Genomic DNA, 18,699 nt, shown 5'->3' on the forward strand with positions numbered 1-18,699 from the left:
TTGTGACGGGGTTGCCAGTATCCGAGGGGATGACGACTGTACTAACTATCGTGGACCGGTTCAGTAAGATGGTCCATTTCGTGGCACTACCGAAGCTCCCCTCCGCCAAGGAAACTGCATTGATAGTCCAGCAGCATGTGTTCCGCCTCCATGGCATCCCTCTGGACATTGTTTCTGACCGTGGTCCCCAGTTCTCATCCGCGTTTTGGAAGGAGTTCTGTCGTCTGTTGGGTGCCTCTGTCAGCCTCTCATCAGGGTTCCACCCTCAATCCAATGGTCAGTCTGAACGAGTGAACCAAGATTTGGAAACGGCACTTCGCTGCATGGTCTCTAGTGAACCGTTGTCCTGGGCTCGGCAATTGGCATGGGTGGAATATGCTCACAATTCCTTGGTTAGCTCATCCACTGGAATGTCCCCCTTCCAGTGTGTGTATGGGTACCAACCCCCTATGTTCCCTAGTCAAGAAGAGGAAGTAAACTGCCCGTCAGCTACGGCGAATGCACGTCGCTGTCGGCGAACTTGGGCTCGTGCTCGGGCCACACTCCTTCGGGCAAGCAAGACTCATGCCGTTGGGGCTAACCGACGGAGGAGTCCTGCTCCGAAGTACCAGGTGGGCCAGAAGGTGTGGCTCGCATCAGCTGATCTTCCACTGAAGGTTGAGTCGAGGAAACTGGCTCCTCGGTATCTTGGCCCGTTTCCTATAGTAAAAATTATCAACTCCTCAGCAGTCCGTCTCCGTCTACCAAGATCTATGAGAGTGCACCCCACGTTTCATGTTTCCCGAATCAAGCCCGTCAGCCAGAGTCCGTTGGCACCCATTCCACCTCCTCCCCCAGCTCCACGCTCCTTGGACGGGGAGCCTATCTATACAGTGCGCCGCCTGCTCCGCTCCCGACGCAGGGGTCGGGGCTTCCAGTACTTGGTCGATTGGGAGGGATATGGTCCGGAGGAGAGATCATGGATTCCCAGCAGGCAGATCCTGGACCGATCTCTTGTGGCAGAATTCCATCAACTGCATCCTGACCAACCAGCACCACGCCGTGGTCGTCGTCGGAGGTCCGACGCTGCTGCTCTTCCACCGGCAGACCCACCCGCTACCACCCCTTCAGATGCGGACGAAGGGGCCTCTATCCACTCGGAAGAATTCTGAGGGTTCATCGGACGACCTCTGGGCCCTCGATTTTTGGATTATTGGTGATGTATTTTGGGTTTTGGGGAATTATTTGTAACTGGCCTGTGATTTTTTTTCCCTTGGATTACCGGTGTTGCCATGTGACGTGTTTGGATTTATTTTTCTTTTTCCCTGGGGGACTTCTGGAGCCGTCCCTTGAGGGGGGGGTTCTGTCGTGATTACCTAACCGGAGTCACCTGAGGTAATCAGCTGGTGTGCTGGAACGCGATCTCTTGATTGGTGGAAGTCTACTACATAAGCTGTCAGCGTCCAGAGATGGACGTTCGAGTGTCTTCCTCATTTCCTGAGTGAACCTCCAACATTCAAGGTACCACAAGCCCATGTATATTCCAAGTCTGATTCTCGTTGCCTGACCCTTGTCTGTTAAAAGTTTTCGATCTACTCTTCCGTCCCGGCCACCGACTTACCTGCTACGTTTCGCCACGCGTTTTCACCACGGAGTTGCCATATCGTCCCAAGAGGCTTTCCACTGCCAAGGCTCGACGTCCCAAGCCTGCTCCACCGAATCTTGTCACAATAAATCCTTTAACTGACGCTATTGGATCCGAGTCCTTGTTCTGTTCCTTGACAATATATATATATACTTCCCAAATCCATTCAATACATGGACTAAGCAATTAAGGAAAAAAACACTGGACCGTGTGTACAGTAAGATCAAACATCTAGTTGGATCCGCCCATCTCTGTCTGTCCCTCACCCCCTCATACACCCACCCTCCGGAGGAAAACAAGGCCTATACAACAAGGACAGTACGTACAAACATCTTCTTTGTTCCTTTATCTCTTTGTTTTCCTTATATCCTCACTGTAAAATGTGGCACTGGAGTGCCACGTCCAATTTCGTTGTCACAATATATCCCACGTTGTAACAATGACAATAAAGGTATATTCTATTTTATTCTATTCTATTCTATTAACCTTAAACTTAGAGAAGTAAATTAATACAACTTGTTTCACTATTTATCAACTATTATTAACTTCATAACTCACCAACCAAACCCAGAGTCAGTAAAGTAGCGCTGTTTTCCCCTCCCTAAGGGCCCGGTCACACAGCCGTTTGCGTCTGTATCGCGGGTAAAATTTTGCGATTTTTTTTTGCCCGTGGTTGCCCGCGATGGAAAATGCGCAAAATTGGCCAACCCGCTGTTCATCCGTGGTATGCCCGCGAAACAGACGCCGGCGGCTGTTCTGCTTCCTCATCGCGTCAGTCCCACGTCCTTTCCGCGTGTGGACCACGGGTATAAAAGCTGCCGAGCCGGGCTGTAGAAATCATAACCGCTCAAGACACAGTCCCGTGAAGATCAAGATTTCAAGCTATGGCACCGAAGAAGAAGCCAATATGTTATTATTGTAATAGTTTTTCATTTTTATTTTATTATCTTGTTATGAAATGAAAAAAAATGTCACTGAATATACGTGGAGAAAGGCGTTTGACCGTCACGCGCGTTACACACGCTAATTCACGTGATAATGCCGCGATACAGACGCAGAACAAACGTGCTATGACCGTGCTCCACCCGCGATTACCCGCTAAAATCCGCGTCCTACCCGCGTGTAACCACGCCCTGGCCGCGGCCGTAGCACGTCGTTCCACGCCTGTACCGCGTCATATCCGCGTGTGTACCACGAGTGCCGCCTGCGGTTACCCGTGGTCTAAAGTTTGGAGCAGCGCAAAACTTTTTCGCGCGGCCAACCGCGTGTGAATTTCTTGCCGCGTGTAAAGCACGGCTGTATCTCGTCTGTATCGCGATCTCAAAGCGTCCAACAGCGTCTGCTTCACGGGCAGAAATTCCTGGTCGTGATTCAGCTGCGATACAGATGCAAACGGCTGTGTGACCGGGCCCTAAGAGCATATGTTAAATTATATCATGCATTTATTATTTAAAAACTATGATGACAAGGTGGGTTGGAAGAGGGCAACATGAAACATTTGTCTAAGGTAGGGCTCTGAGGACTTTTTGAATTTAAATAAATGAGATCAAGACATCTGTTTGAGATTGATACTTCGTATAAGATTTATGAACAATGATATTCACAGGTACCGTGTGTGTGAGTTTAATTATATTTACAGAGAAGGACCAGTTTTGCGGAGTATTTAAGTCAAGGAAAAGGTAGTATGAAAGAAAAAAAAAACAATCTCACCATATGCTGGGGGCTTCAGTTCCACTGATTTCCAGGAAGTCATACTTGTCTTCTAATAAGAAGTCACTGAAGACGAGCGCTATGGTATCTCCTGGTTCAGCCAGTATTGACCATGTGCAATCCAGATTGTTGTCGTACTCAGTGGGATAGCCAGGACTGGTTATCGAACCGGCGGTGCCCCGTAACGTGCCACCGCAAGCCCCATCCGCTGCAGATAGAAGCATAGGGTGAACCAATGAGTCAGAAGATGCGATGGATCCTTTTGACACTTTCAAGTCTGCATACTAATGTTATTTCACTTGTTTCTATTACCTCAGTATCTACACTATAAGGACCACTGGATTGAGGGGCACATCCCTAAAAATAGTTTTTTGTCATATATTTTTCATATATAAGGCAAAATAAATTGATACTACAGTTAAGAGGTTGCATATGTGCAGTTACATATTGATGCAATGCTCTAATTAGTGCCTTTAATCTAAATCTATAAATATAGTATTCAACAGGAATCAAACCCAAGTGATAGTGGTGAGAGTGCTGAAACTTTATTGCAACACACTATTTTTACCCAGTGCAAATTTGAATTGTGAATTTTGATAAACAGTTAAACAGTATCTTAATTTCTTCACATGTACGTCAAAACCTTTAAGTTTAATACATATGGGTACATAAAAAAGCTTGTGTTGTATTTTGTCAAAACACGTTCTGTTTTCTCAATTCCGTAACTTTCGTTGGTAAGGAAGTGGCGAGACTGTTACACCAGTCCAAATATACAACATGGTTATACATTTTAATTGTATAAGTCAGTGTTTTTCAACCCTTTTTGAACAAAGGTACACTTTTATTTATAAAAAAGTTCCGAGGCACACCGTCCGTCAAAACTGTTTTAAAATGAAGTTATGTCAAATATTTCACTGTTCTACCTCATAAGCAGATAATTAGTATATAAAAAAGAAGAAAATAATACTTAAAATAAAAAAGAATGATGTGCTTTGTTTGTATTTGTTACAGTGCAATCTTAAACCGCTTTGATAAAAAAATGAGTTATTAAATGTACTGTGCTACCTCAAGAGCAGATAATTAATACATAAAAAATATATAAAAATCGACTGCCACCTACTGATATGGATGACTATCACAGTTCCTTCTCTGAAGATTGCAAAAATACTGAAAAAGGGCCTGATTTTTGGGAAAGATAAAATTGGGCAAAATTCCAGAAGCACATTAGTGTGCCCCGGCACACGGGTTGAAAAACATTTCCACTATTTAACTAAAAAATGAACGTGAATAACAAGTAGAAAGCCCTGAAGCCATCCATGATTTCAACTTTTTGCCACAAGAATTAACCAGAATCAACCAATCTTCATTAACAATGAACTACAATAAAAAAAACAAGTGCTATGGACAGCTACCATACCATTCATCAATGATGTCTTGTTGCAGACAATATCAAAACTTGAAATAACAGCAGAAAAGCATAAGGCACAAGCGCGCGCACACGCACATACATGCACACACACGCTTCTTAAAAATTTTCACCATCAGTAAATAGTTTTCTGTGCTTTGCTATGCAGTGAGCAATGTGATAGCTTGCTTCAGTGGTGGTGTTTTAGCAGTGAGAGATGTTTTTAGGGTCTGTGTTTGTTTGCCGTACCTGGACACTGCGCGTTTTATGGCTCCGCCATGTCAGACTCCTCCTTGAGTTCATGTGCATGTTTCGTCTCCTACTGACGTTTTACACATGCTGCGCGAAGTACAATGGTCATTTTTTGCACAAAGCCTCATTCGTCTGTCCACGCTGGCTGGAAGGAGCCTTCATGATTCGATCATTTATCGCGTGCGTGTGTTTGGTTGGCTGGGTTAAAACACGGCTCTCTCCTGTGCGAGGTGCCGCGCAAACACGCACTGACACACGAAGGGGCGCTAACGTAAAGCCTCTGAATAACACGGCGCGCAACTGAAAATGTCTAACTTTCAGGTAAAAATGTGCATTTTTAAAATCTAATCATTATCATTTTGCTGTGCGCTCGCGTGCCACTGGATAACCCCTCGTGTGCCACTGCTGGCACGCGTGTCATAGGTTGCCGACCCTTGGTCTATACTAATGTGAGTTGACTTGACATGACCCGGTTATAAGGTGTACTTTTTCATGTCCCGCCAAATTTGGGTTTTTAGGTGTAGCCTATAGTACAGACAATTGTATACTTCTGTTGTATTATTCCTGATTATTAGTAGGGATGACACAGCAAATGTATGTCAAGCTATTGAAGAATACAAAACAACAAAAAAAGACTCAACATTTTGAAGGGATTACCCCTGAGGTTTTGAAAAGTACAGTCAACACTTCCTTTAGCAGAAACATACGCAGGTTTCTTTCTGTTTGCAGAATAATTGACCATTAGAGAGCCTCTGTGACTCACTCAATTGGATTTACAGAACGCTTGTTACATAAGATAGTTAAAGTAAGACCATACTACAATTTGTTGTAATCAATACACATGAGCTCATGATCTTTCTCCAGCCAGTGACCTTGATGATCTTGTCTCTCCATTCTCATGACCCAAGCAATTAGTTAGATATTGTCACAGGGTTATTTCCAGAGAAGTATTTCCCTTTGGGAGAGGGCGTGAGTACTTATTTCCGTCAAGGATGAGAAACAGCATAAGGGTAAAATACACTTACCTCTACAAAACGGTGAAGGGAAGTCCCATTGAGCCCCGCTGTCTGGCGATACGATACAGGTGAGGATATTGTGTCCTTCCAGGACGAAACCCGACTCGCAGCTGTAACGGATTTTGTCCCCAATATTGTACCGAGCTCCGTGGATGACGCCGTTCGGAATGAGTCCGGGGGTACCACATGTATGGCTGGGTAGGACTGAAATCAAATTGAAAAAGTTTGTTAGTGGGAAATGTTTGTAATTTCCCGGAAATAATATTAGGGTGTATAACAAATTACTCCATTTTCAATGACAAGAAAAGTCTCTGAAAGTATGGCGCTTTTCCATTCAAGCAATCCCAATGCTTAAGAGCATTTATTAATACAATAAACCCTAATTCATCGCTAATGTAATGTTCCGAGGAGACATTTGTGGAACAAAAAGAAAACTTTTTTTCTATTACAATGACTAGACATTTTAAAAACTCTATTTTACATTGAAACCAGAAAAAAACTTTTTTTACAGGTCCAATCGTTCGTTAAACAGATAAAATCATTTATATATATAAACACTACCTAATGTCATAGTGACTGTTTGGCCAATCAGAATGCAGAAAACAATACATGATGAAAATCGATGAAGCAGCGAAACCATGAAATGTGTTATAACGAGGTATTACTAAAATCATTCTCATTCACAAAAAAAGGATTATAGTTGTCAAATAGTTTTGCACATTTCAAGTCTATTTTGATCAATTTCAAAACATTTAAAAACTGTTTTCAAGCAAAATACTAAATAATTTTAAAAGTAAAAGTCAAGCAAACACATATATATATATATATATATATATATATATATATATATATATATATATATATATATATATATATATATATATATATATATATATATATATATATATATATATATATATATAGAAAGCTTCAGTAAATCATAGATATTTTTGCTAATTTGAAGTTTCAATATGGCATTTAAAATGCCCAAATAAAACAAACAAAAAACAAATAATCACATTTAGAATGAATCATCATGAATGAATGAACCAAACCGTTTTTTTGCTTTCATGCATTTTACAAGAAAACTCCACTTAAGAATGAGCACAATCATATGCATGAAGAATAAGATGATTTCTATCATTTTCCTCATTCAAAAAAAACAAGAACATAAATTTAAAAAATATGGAGCACACATGTTGGGATACAAATATTTTTAAGTTGAAGTTGCATAGATGTGAGATAATAGGGCCAATCATTTTATGTAAACAAGCTGAAGCTGCACCCAGCTGTTGTGCAGATGGGTGACACTTTTTTTTAATTTTGTTTTTAAGCTTCTATTTTCAATTCAACATTTCATTGAAAATTACTAAAAGTTTTTGTTAAAGTATTTTTTTCTGTTGTCAGTGCTGTACATTTTTGTTTATGAATTCCGTCAGCTACTTAAATTGACTGTGCCGTATTATTAAAATGAAACTTCTTATCTTGATGCGCTGTGGTTTTTATTCCTTATATTATATAAAAACATTGAGATCATGAGGATTTGTATTATGTTTTTTCTACCTTTTCTAAAAATATTTTTGTCAGAATTACGTCATACAATGTCAGCATTTGACACAGTTCTAACATGAAGAAAATCAAGAAATAACAGATGTGGGTCAGATCAATAGTATCGATACGAAACAAGTAATCGGATCAGGTCTATTCTATTGCCATGGGTTTGATAGTTCTTCCTCCAACAATTTCCTTTAAGTGCCCTTTCTATATGTAGATAGTGCAGTCCTTTCCTTCTCACCGACTGCCTTCGCAACTGTATATGTTTATGCCAGTTTGTTGTCTCGCAGGCACACTTTTAGCAGCTCTTTCTACCTTCCATGCTGCTGCATAAATCCTGCCAGGCAGAAAAGAGGGCCAAATCTACGTCTTTACACTTATCAGATGCTACATTTGACAGAGGGCAATGGAAAGCAGAGCACAGTGTGGATTTATGTTCTCAACAAAAGAAAAAGGACAATGCTAAGTGTCATTTTTGTGATAAAGTGGGCTACTACTATGGCACATTTACAAAAAACACATGAAATGTGGTGCAACCTAATATGTAAACATGATGCTGTTGCTTTACAAAAAAATATTTGTAAATATTTCCAAGCAAAAAGTATCAATATCAGATTGGTATCGAATAGTTTTTCTGTGTATTTACCTGCATCACAATGGCACTAAAATTCCCAGTATCCCCCACCTCTAATTAAAACAAAAATAAAATATTAAATTCTCATGCTAGGTACTTGTATAGGTTTATCTTATATTTATGTATCTATCGTTAATGAGAATGTGTTGTCCTCCAGTCGCTAGACACAGTGTTTGGAGCCAAAGGGAGCTTGTGGTCTAACTGGGCAAAAAATCAATCGACGGCCAGAGCCAACATATCGCCACTCCGCAAAGAGGGCAGCAACACAGTTGCTCAAGAACCAACCTGGAAAAAATCCACGTAGTATAACCTGGGTGTACACAGAGTGTTATGTGTGCTTGTACAACTGGCGCGTGTTAACTTGTTTAGCGTGTGCCGTGTGTTTAAATTCTTTGTTGAGTGCTGCAGTGAGCATATTAAATGAAGTCCGTCTATATTTTAGGGATACTCTGTTTAATCTGTGAAGGCCGTTCTAATTAAACACTGGCTTGGTAATTAGACCCTCAGAATTAGGACAGAAAGAAAAGAGGGGCGAATGGGGATGGAGATAAGTTGACAAGAAGGGAGGAGAGGAAATCAACAAGAGAGACCGTAGATGAGAAGGAGGCGAGAAGGAAAAATCAGTTTATTACAATTGGCTTAAATCAGTGCTTCTCAATTTTTTTCTCTCACACCCTCCATTGGAAGAAAAAATCCTCTCGCGCTCCCTCTAGATCGATCTTTTTTTATGTGATCACATTGAGACAAAACAAAGATTGCTCGATATTGATGGTATCACTTCCGTCCATGTCAAATCCATGCCTTTTGACACATTTTTTGCTGAAGAAACACTCAAGCAATATTGGTAGTTTGCTTTGATCTGATCCAAGTAAATACAGAACAGTAATGATCAATAGTCAGCCTTTTTTTTGCTTGGAAATATGATAATTGCACTTCTCCCCAGGGATTGACTTTATGATTATGATAAAAAACAGCCTAATGTTGTCTAATTTGTATTAAATAACTACAACACAGTCTTTAAGAGTTCAAAAATGTATACATATTTGTAATATAACTGTTTCAGAAAAAGAGTCTAGAGAGTCAAACCAAAAAAAGTCACGATATAACAGAAATACAAATTGAATAAGATCAACATGACAAGTATAAAATCTTCCGTCTCACAATATTTGGAAATTTAAGACAAAGTGGAACTGGTGTAAATAAAACGATAAACACAACAGTACAAAATATAAAAAAACCTCATCAAAAACAACAGTTTCAGAATAAAAGTCAGGAGAGTCAAACAAAAAAGCAGCAATGGAACAAGAGTACATTCAGAAATGCATAACTTCTATGAAATGCTTCGATGTAAGGTAACCATTTATTAATCAATCAATTTGTTTTGATTGTAAAACCAAAATCCCTAATATTTATGTTGTAAAGATTGTATTTTTTCTTATTTATATCGATCTGTCCATTATGTGCACCGCTTTTCCCCACTAGAGTCGCGGGGGTGCTGGAGCCCATCCTGGCCTTCTTTGGGTAGTGAGCAGGGGACTCCCTGAACTGGTTGCCAGCCAGTCACAGGGCACACAGAGGCAGACAACTCACTCATTTACACCTAGTTAATTTTCGACACAACACCGGCAATGTTGAAATTACCAAATGCCTAGAGCGCCCTCTTACGTTTTAGTGTGAAAAAAAACATTTGAAATTATATACCGGTAAGAATGTGTTAGCCATTTCACATGAGTCTCACCAGAGTATAGGTTGCACCACCAGCTAACCTGTGAAAAAATGGCGAATTATAATCCGAAAAATATGGTAGCGTCAGAGAAAGTGTTCTTCCTCTGATACAAATAAAAACCGGACTGCTTGATAGGGACTCTTCGTAAAGTTGAAAAGGACCACTTTATAGGGACTTTCAACAGCAGTGCATGTAATACATTTAAGAGGTGCTAATTAATGTATTAATGGTATGAAGTCAAGCGTCTGAGTGGCGTTATGTTCACTCAACTGACCAAGCATGGCCCGTGAAAACGTGGCGCCTGCTCCGACCCAACAAACTCAAAGCCCTGACGGCATTGAGTGAAGCTGCGACCAGACAATAAAATGACTCGTGTGTCTCAGCCAAGTGATTAGACGCGCATGGGTAACCAGAGAGCTTCTTCTTTGCCAGACAGTTGTGTTTCAGGCAGTGAACTGCACAAAGGTGCTCTCTTGTTTTTAGGCTAATGTGAGAGGTAGTCAGTCATCTGAAAGAAATGTAGGTGGAGACCGACAAAATATGTATTAAAATTGCTATGTGCCGTCTGTCACATTCCTCATGTTATGCACGTGTTCCAGTTATAGAATATGTGTAAGTCATTTCAATTCATTTTTATTGTGGAGGGTCGCCAAAAGGTCCAAAGTAGTATAGGCAATTGGACCACTACATGTTTGAGGAGGTGTGTATTTCTGCTGTTGTCTTGTCAGAATAAGGAATAAGGCATATTTCATGCGTGCCCCTGTGGGCTGCTCATAGCCTGAGGACACTTTATTGTGATGCGACGCTAGACCAGTGTGAGCAAGCAATAGAGCAAGCAATACTGTAGATGGTGAGGTGAGGAGGAAACTTTGAGATGCATCACATTAATTAAGGATGTAGGGGGAAATAGAAGAGGGGAGGTAGGATTTCAAATGGATTTTAATAATAAACATTATACAGATGGTGTTAAGACAGTTGAGGATGTTGAGCTGTAATCGGCAGTGGCATATTTTGAAGGGGTGTTTGGATACCGCCATTTCCTTGAAGTAGGAGTGCGTGGTTTGAGGTATCCTTAAAAAGTTAAAATTATTATATTTTCTGTATCAAGTATATATTAGCAATGCCAAAGTGAGTTCAAGCATCTTGTGATCATTTTTTTTTTTTGGGGTGGGGTGGTGGTGGTTTGGGACAAGGAAAACAGAGAGCTGCTCTTTTCCACAATGCTTGCGCTTTAAATACAAAACACCACGGTGATATCTGGAGTCATTTTGAACTCCGTTTCAGAGAAACTATTCAATGTTTTTGTCAATATTATTCATATTATTCATAACAGGAGTAAAATGGGAGTTTTGACTGTACTTTATTCAATATTTACAGAAAATGATGCAGCTATAAGAGCGTCAAGTGCATACAGGCACGGCACTGTTGACGCCCAGTTTTTCATGCGGTTTGCGCAAGGTTGCGCCAAGATGTTAGAAATGGATGTGAAATAGTTCATTTTATGGCTATGTAAAACCCTGTAAAGCCCAGCGTTGTCATTTGGCAACGTAACTGTTACCACCCCCCATCTGTCAATATATTTTTTAAAGACCACATTTGCAATTTCAATGGGTCCTGTTGTACCAGCCCAGATTGTCATTGGACAGTGGTTGTGTGTATAAGTCAAGCCCTCTGGACCTGAAGGAGCACCACCTGCTTGCTGGCTCCAGACATCAGCACCGGAGTTTTGAAGCTGTGATCATGTCTGGGAATCACATCTGTTCCCCACCAGGAGCTACTAGTCCCTTGCAGTTATTTGCAGCCTCCCTTGAGTCTTATTGGAGGTTGAGGTTCTTCTCCTGCTCAGACAAAGAAAACTGTGCTCCGGGTTTGATGTAGTGTTGATGTGCAGTGCAGATTTCATCTGCTATTTCCTGCAGGATCTGGTCATGGCGCCACAGATGTCTGCCATCTTCCAAGGGCTTTGAACAACAGCTGAGGATGTGTTCTAGTGATCCTCTTTTTTGACAAAGCTGACACACAGGTGAATCTATCAGGCCCCAGGTGAAAAGGTTGGCAGGGTTTGGGAGGACATCACACATTGATTTGACAAGGAATTTGAAGTGGTTTGGCTCTGTTTTTCAGTTTGGTCAAGGTGATCTTCCAGCCAGCAATGTGCTCTAACTTTGTCCAAGCCCATTGCTTGCTCATCCCTACCAGTCTATTGAAGTGCTCCTCTTTCACCCCGGTGTGAGCTTTTACCTGTCCTGTTCTTTGGTTCTGCTGTAGCACGGTTTCGAGTTGCTACCCAGCCTGGCCTGGCCTGTAGCTACAGTTCACACTGGGTTGCCGGGGTGCTGTGTCGCAGTCTCGATTTGGCCTGCTCCACTGCCTAATGGGCATGCCATTTTCTCTGCGTTCTGACCTCCACTCCTACTGAAGATATTTTTTTGTCTGAGGAATCTCAGTAGAGCGGGGCTTCTCAGTCCCGGGAAACCTTGAGCTCTTCTGCCAGTCTGCTGAAGGGGAGTTGCAGCTTAGTGTTATTACCAAACAGGGCACTGTTGCTCAGGCTCTGTAGCAGGCCCAGTCACTTGGGCAGAGATGAGCTGATCTTCCTCTCAAAGCTCTCAACGGTGGTCATGGAGAATTCGTACATCAGCAGAGGTCAGAGGAGGATACCATTCGCCTTTGCCTCACAGAGGAAAAGGACTGTTTTCTGAACTATCACTTAAGCGGAAGGGAGGCCAGAACATGGCTGAAAATGTCCGAACAAGGGGGCTAACATATCTCTTTTCCACTTTTTTTTTGACTGATGAATGACTATTGTTTTAAAAAATATATGGGACATAGTTATTATTTATTTACATTTTATACTGTTATGGGGCCATGTAGGCAATCAACCCTGCAAATAAACATTCAGTTGTTCTATATATTTGTTCAGACAAAGTAAAAACAGATACAAATCATAGTCACCCTCAAACCTAATAATGCCATATAGCAACATTTTTTTAAACTTTAAAAAAAAAACTCTTTCATTTCTGCATCAGATGTCTTCTACAAGAATATCTTAAAGGTCCCGCAAAAATTTGCAAGTGGTTTTCTATATATGGTCTTTACAAAGTTAAGCCTGTGGCTTAAAAATTTGGTGTGGCTTGTTCACAGACAAAATTGAGTTCTATTCTTAAATTTAAAGATGCGGTTTTTAATAAGGTATGCTCTGTAGTTCAGAAATGATGGTATTCTGTTCATATTTTTAGAAATAACAATAACATAAACAGGAAACGCTGATATAGCACTCCATTTAGAACCTATATGATCAACAAAATCTGCCATATGGTGTCCAAACTGTGGCCTAGGGCCCGGGGATCTTTTTCAGGCTTACAATTTACAGTCTGGCACCATTATAAAAAAAAGAAAAACACTGCTAAAAAAATTCTATGTAACCCAAACGACACAAATTACTGATAAATAAGTTAAGAAATGTCCCTGCAATATGTTCAATTTCCGAAGTTGTCTTTATTCCATTTAGAAAATTAAATGATTTTCAATTGCATTTTCATAATGTTTAGATTTCGATTGAGTACATTTCCCCTGTTTTTGTTTCTCAAGGACAGATATTTTAAAATTAAAAACTAATTGCATTATCAAACCGGAAAACAAAACAAACCCATCGTTACAAACATCTGCTTAATTGAAGTGTATTTTTTTTCTTCTTTTAAGATGTTTCACCGATTTTCCTGGATAAAATCGATTTTATTATATAAAGATTTCTTATAAAATACTGTATGCATCTGGTCGAACATTTTTCTCATTTTAAGAAATATGTCCTACCTGGATTAGAAAATCTTATCGAGTAGGGGAAAAAAACACTGCTATATACAGTAATATAAATATGTTTACTAAGCATATATTTTCTATATTTTACAGTAAAATAAGTCATGATGCCTTAAACATAGAAACGCAATAGGAAATCGGCATATGGTTCAAAATCCATTTGAGCAGTTCAACTTTTCCTTTTTTTTTGTAAAAACAATGGATTGATATATTCTAACATTTTCTTTTTTGAATCTTTTCATTGTGATTAATATAAGGGATATTTACACGATTCAAAAAATCTTGTCGCTCCTCGGAAAACAACAGCCATCTGTAATACTGCTATTTTTTTCTTTCTCGAGGTATAAATATATGGTGATGCATACAAGCAAAGGCCATGCTAAGAATAGCTAAGCAAACACTTTTTTAAAATATGCTTTAATGGAAACACTCAGGGCAGTTGCTGCCGGTTGAAAGCCAACCTTCGACCTGGATGTCTTCTTAAGTTACCTTGCCGTACATTGCACATCAAAAACCAAAGCCATTATCTGTCAAACTAGAGTCGCAGAGTACCTATTATGTCACTTTCAAGGTTTTTGGTGCAATCATTAGTGTAGAACTTCAATGCAAAGAAGTATCTCAAATCAGGTAAATGACATTTAAAAAATGATACATCTAGGTCAAAGATGATACGCCTGAATTCACTGTAAGGGCAGCAAATATTACTCTAAAACAAATGCATAGGGTTCTTGCTAACACAGCAGTATAAAACATAACCAAATAGATAAATCTAAATGGAATAACCTGCCATACACTAAGGTTTGAGCCATTGCTGGTTTAAACCTCCTGCATCTCTCTTTACTTTTATTAGCATGACGTGTATAATTGCTCTCCCTTGCCTGGAAAGTTAACGTCAGCGAGCAGTGTGAGATCAAATGTCAGACTTTGAGCTCGTCTTGCCAAATTGGGATTTGACCATAAGTAAACGTGATTTATCTTTCCTAATGATGAACATGATTACCTCGCTGAACCCAAGCATTGCTGCAAACACTTTTACTCAGCCAGACACAAAAATCAAAACAAAGTAAAATTAAAATGTGATGTTTATTCTGATTTAGCATTCCACTTTAATAAAAAATCAAATATAGTATCTGCAATACAGGCTGTAGTGTTTAGCAACATAGCGTTATGAATAAAGTTGGATTTTGTTTTTTTCATTACCTCTGCAATAATTACAGTACCTCAAAATGCATCCGTCTGTTTTCTGTGTATCTTTAAAAAATAATAATAATAATAAATAAATAAATATATATATATATATATATATATATATATATATATATATATATATATATATATATATATGTGGGGGGATTTCAAAAAAATATTTGTTAACAATGCTCAGAAGTGTGGCCTTCAAAAAGTCCTTGTCCTTTGCTCAGGATTTAACTCATTTGGTGACATAATGTATAAATATATGTCCCTGAGTGCCAAAATGTAAAAATATGTGTTGTTTTTTTTAACTCTTTGAAAGAGTTTGGCACAGCTCATCAGTAAGCGTCATGTCCGTGGGAATAATTTTTATGTGACGAATCACCATTAGCAGGCGTGGCTTTTATCATATTTTTATCCACACATTGAGGGAGCCCCACTTGCCAGTCTTGCTTCCTGTACCTAGTAATTGAAAGGTGTAGGCGGCCCCGTATGGTGAGAATAGGCAAAGGGAAGCAGTGTGATCAGTGTAGCAACTACATGGATAAGTACAGATGGTTAACGCTTCAAACCTTTTTATTTCTAAGAAGATGACAAAATCCTTTGTCGGTACATAGAAGGAAGACGATTTGTGCACGTCGAGAGGAACCGATTGCCAAGGTAACCAAAATTGTGTACTTATGTCACCAGAAACATTGGGCGCTGAAAAGTTCTTGCAAAGTTCATCGATCGTTCATGCATGAGTTTAGTGTTCTAGCAATAAAATGTTTTGGTTTTTTTTTTGCTAGAAAGTGACCCTGTGTTTATGGAAATAATGTTGAAACTCATCGTTTTACAATTGGCAATTTTTCTTAGAGGTTTTCTTTGGAACGAGTATTTGCAATAAACTTTTTTACCAAAACATGGTAGAACCTAGAAACAATGTAAGATGAGGGTCCATGGTGTCTTTCTTTCTGTATAGCTGCAGATGATCTGTGAGACTTAAAAGATGAATCAAAACCACATAAATTGGATGGTATTAGTTGTTTCCCATTCGAGAGAAATACTGTATCTGCATTGAATGAGTTATTTAATGCTTAACAAGCCTTGTTCTTCAGAGCTGCTGCTGTCTTTGAGCACCTGACCCAATGACACCTCATAGGTGAGCAGAGCTGTTGCCCGTGTCCTGGAGCTAGATAGACTCCTATATCCATAGGGCTTGCAAGGAGTTAGCATATTAGCATCCTCACTGTGACCTCCTGCTTGAATATTATATTCCTGATGAAACAAACAATAAAATGCTAAGATTTGACTCTTCTGGGGCGGTGCGTCCAAATTTGATCAGCTTTTGATGTTCCTTTTTTTTAGTAAAAAAACAAAATCTGACCAATTCAGTATAAGGTATTCAAATGGTGGCCAGATGTATTAGGAAATTCTAGTTCTAGATCTGGGGTCGACAACCCAAGGTTCAGGGGCCGCATGTGGCTCTTTAGTGAAAGCGAGGTGCCCACTGGCACTTTTCAAAACATGTTTACAAATTGAAAAAGATGGGGAGGGAAAAAATATTTGTCTTTTTATACGGTTTCTGTAGGAGGACAAACATGACACAAGCACTTTAAATGTTTTCCAATGCTGTAAAAATACATATAAAATACATATAATACATATTACACGCATGTATGTAACTATGAGCTGGTAAGAGCACAGTTCTTTACCTGTTGTCCTCTGCCGTGTTCCTTGTATGATTGCCGACTCTGCGGCCTAAGCCTCAACGCTTTTTAAAGGAGCCGCGTCCTGTGTGTGATCTGCCATGAACCCCAAAGGTTAAAAGAGAAAAATAACTGCACAGAAATTAAACTTAAACTGTTTTAGTGTGATTTTTTTCCCCCAACCTTCGCCAATAAAGATGCAAGCAGCATGTGTTGTGTTCGTTATGAATAACAACTGAACACTGAGAGGTTAAGTGATTATATCAAGAAGAATATAATTCCACTACAATATATACATAGTCGGCAGCTGAGTGGTGAGCCCGTCCAAGGCACAGTTCTGATGCCATGGGTTCAACTCCAGCAACCAATAGTTTAACATGTGCATACTAGTCGAGTCAAGTTAAACGACACGAGTGCTTAATGATAGTTCATTGGGAAGCCCTTTTGTTGTTAAGAGTTAAAGATTAACTTTGAGTTGAAGCTTCAAACCTGCTCCAGAGTTTTATGAGTAAACATTTAAATCGCTGTTAAAAGTTACAGCTCTAAAAATAAAACTCAGAATTCATTTATCAAACCTTCTTTAAAGGTTTTAACTCAATAATATACTTTTGAGTCATATATTTAAAATGTTAACTTTTAAAGGTTTAACTCTGCTTTAAACCTTCACAGTCAGGTACTAGGCTGGGTACTCTAATCAAAATTCAACGTGGTCAGGTCTTAGCTGAGTTGAAGTTAAACCTTAACCATTGGCAGTACATATATATCATGATTTTCACTACATGTTTTTGATTGTTTGAAACAGATGATTTCTATTTGTTTAAAGTGAATGTAATAATGCTATCAAACATATTTTCTTCAGTCAAATTTCCCTAAAAAGAAGGAGGTTTCAGACAAATCTAAGAACTCCAATAAAAAACAGTGGTAAACCTAACACTGTAAATTACTGGTCCAATAGCTGAAAGCCAAATGCACACCATCCAAAATGGCCGCTTGCTGAGCACTCTGTAAAGACTTGGTTTTTGTCTTAGCCTTAAATGAAATGAAATGATCTGCATTTATATAGCGCTTTTCAAGTCAATGACTTCCCAAAGCGCTTTACATTGTGCTTCACATTTCCCAATAGCAGCCGTGATCTGTGCAGCCATGTAAGGCGCTAACCTGCTTATTGGGGGGTTCAGTGTCTTACCCAAGGACACTTCGACATGTAACACGGACAAGCCGGGATTCGAACTGGGATCCCTTAATCCTAAGACGATCGCTCTACCTCCTGAGCTACTGCCTTACACTGTAGACGTATTAAAATGTCCTAACAATGGCTTCCGAATGTTCCCTTTGTGGAAATATATTAGCGAAGCAAGTGACATTTCCTGCAGTGCTTCTCATCAATCACCCGCTAAACAAAGTAATCACTGTAGCAGGCACAGTCTGTTAAACAGCAACTCGGCACAACCTTTTCAGCTAGACTATGGAGCTACGAAAGGGCGGCTAATAGAGAAAGTGCACACACATAGTGTTATAACTAACATTGGGCTCTGCTTGATCAGGATAACAAACCACAGGACAATGGGGACTTGAATGAAAATAAAAATTCACCTAAAACATTACTCTGTTGGCATGCAAATACCATCAGTAGCCTAGATGGTAAGGCGCCCGCTTTGAGACTGGGAGGTTCGGGTTCGCGCCCCGGCCGAGTCATTCCTAAGACTTAAAAAGTGGTCGGCGGCGCCCTCTCTTGGCTGCGGCTGCATCGGGTCAGATGCAATCGACATTTTGTTCTGTGTACATTGTTACACAGAATGACAATACAAGGAAATTATTATTATTATTATTATTATTATGGTGATCAACAGCAGTATTCGAAATTAACTGAATCCAACTGGATTTAAATATAATTTAATAAAAAGCCTGTTTTCGGAGCCACAGACTTTTGGCTACATTTTTAACTCAGTCAACGCTGGACTTTTCTCTTCTACGGGAAGAGCCAGTGCCATTTTCCTTCATTTTGAAGGCCTGGTTCTATAGCCATACAGCACAGGATGTATCAAACGAAAGCTTGGACCATTATCTTCCATAACAAAATAAT

The 18,699-nt window shown here is 39.7% G+C and overlaps 1 protein-coding gene across 1 annotated transcript in view; it reads right to left on the reverse strand.

Moving 5' to 3' along the window:
- Positions 1–18,699, reverse strand: part of LOC148367660 (CUB and sushi domain-containing protein 1-like) — a 654,387-nt gene that overhangs the window by 295,836 nt on the left and 339,852 nt on the right. The window contains exons 4-5 of the mRNA XM_088334675.1: positions 6,017–6,211; positions 3,335–3,542 (exon numbers count right to left, since the gene is read on the reverse strand). Coding sequence (XP_088190801.1) covers positions 3,335–3,542; positions 6,017–6,211 — 403 coding nt within the window. The remainder of the gene's footprint in view (positions 1–3,334; positions 3,543–6,016; positions 6,212–18,699) is intronic.

Source organism: Urocampus carinirostris, chromosome 4, assembly GCF_059441175.1.
Source record: "Urocampus carinirostris isolate Australia breed hairy pipefish chromosome 4, RoL_Ucar_1.0, whole genome shotgun sequence".
In the NCBI taxonomy this organism is placed as follows: domain Eukaryota; kingdom Metazoa; phylum Chordata; class Actinopteri; order Syngnathiformes; family Syngnathidae; genus Urocampus; species Urocampus carinirostris.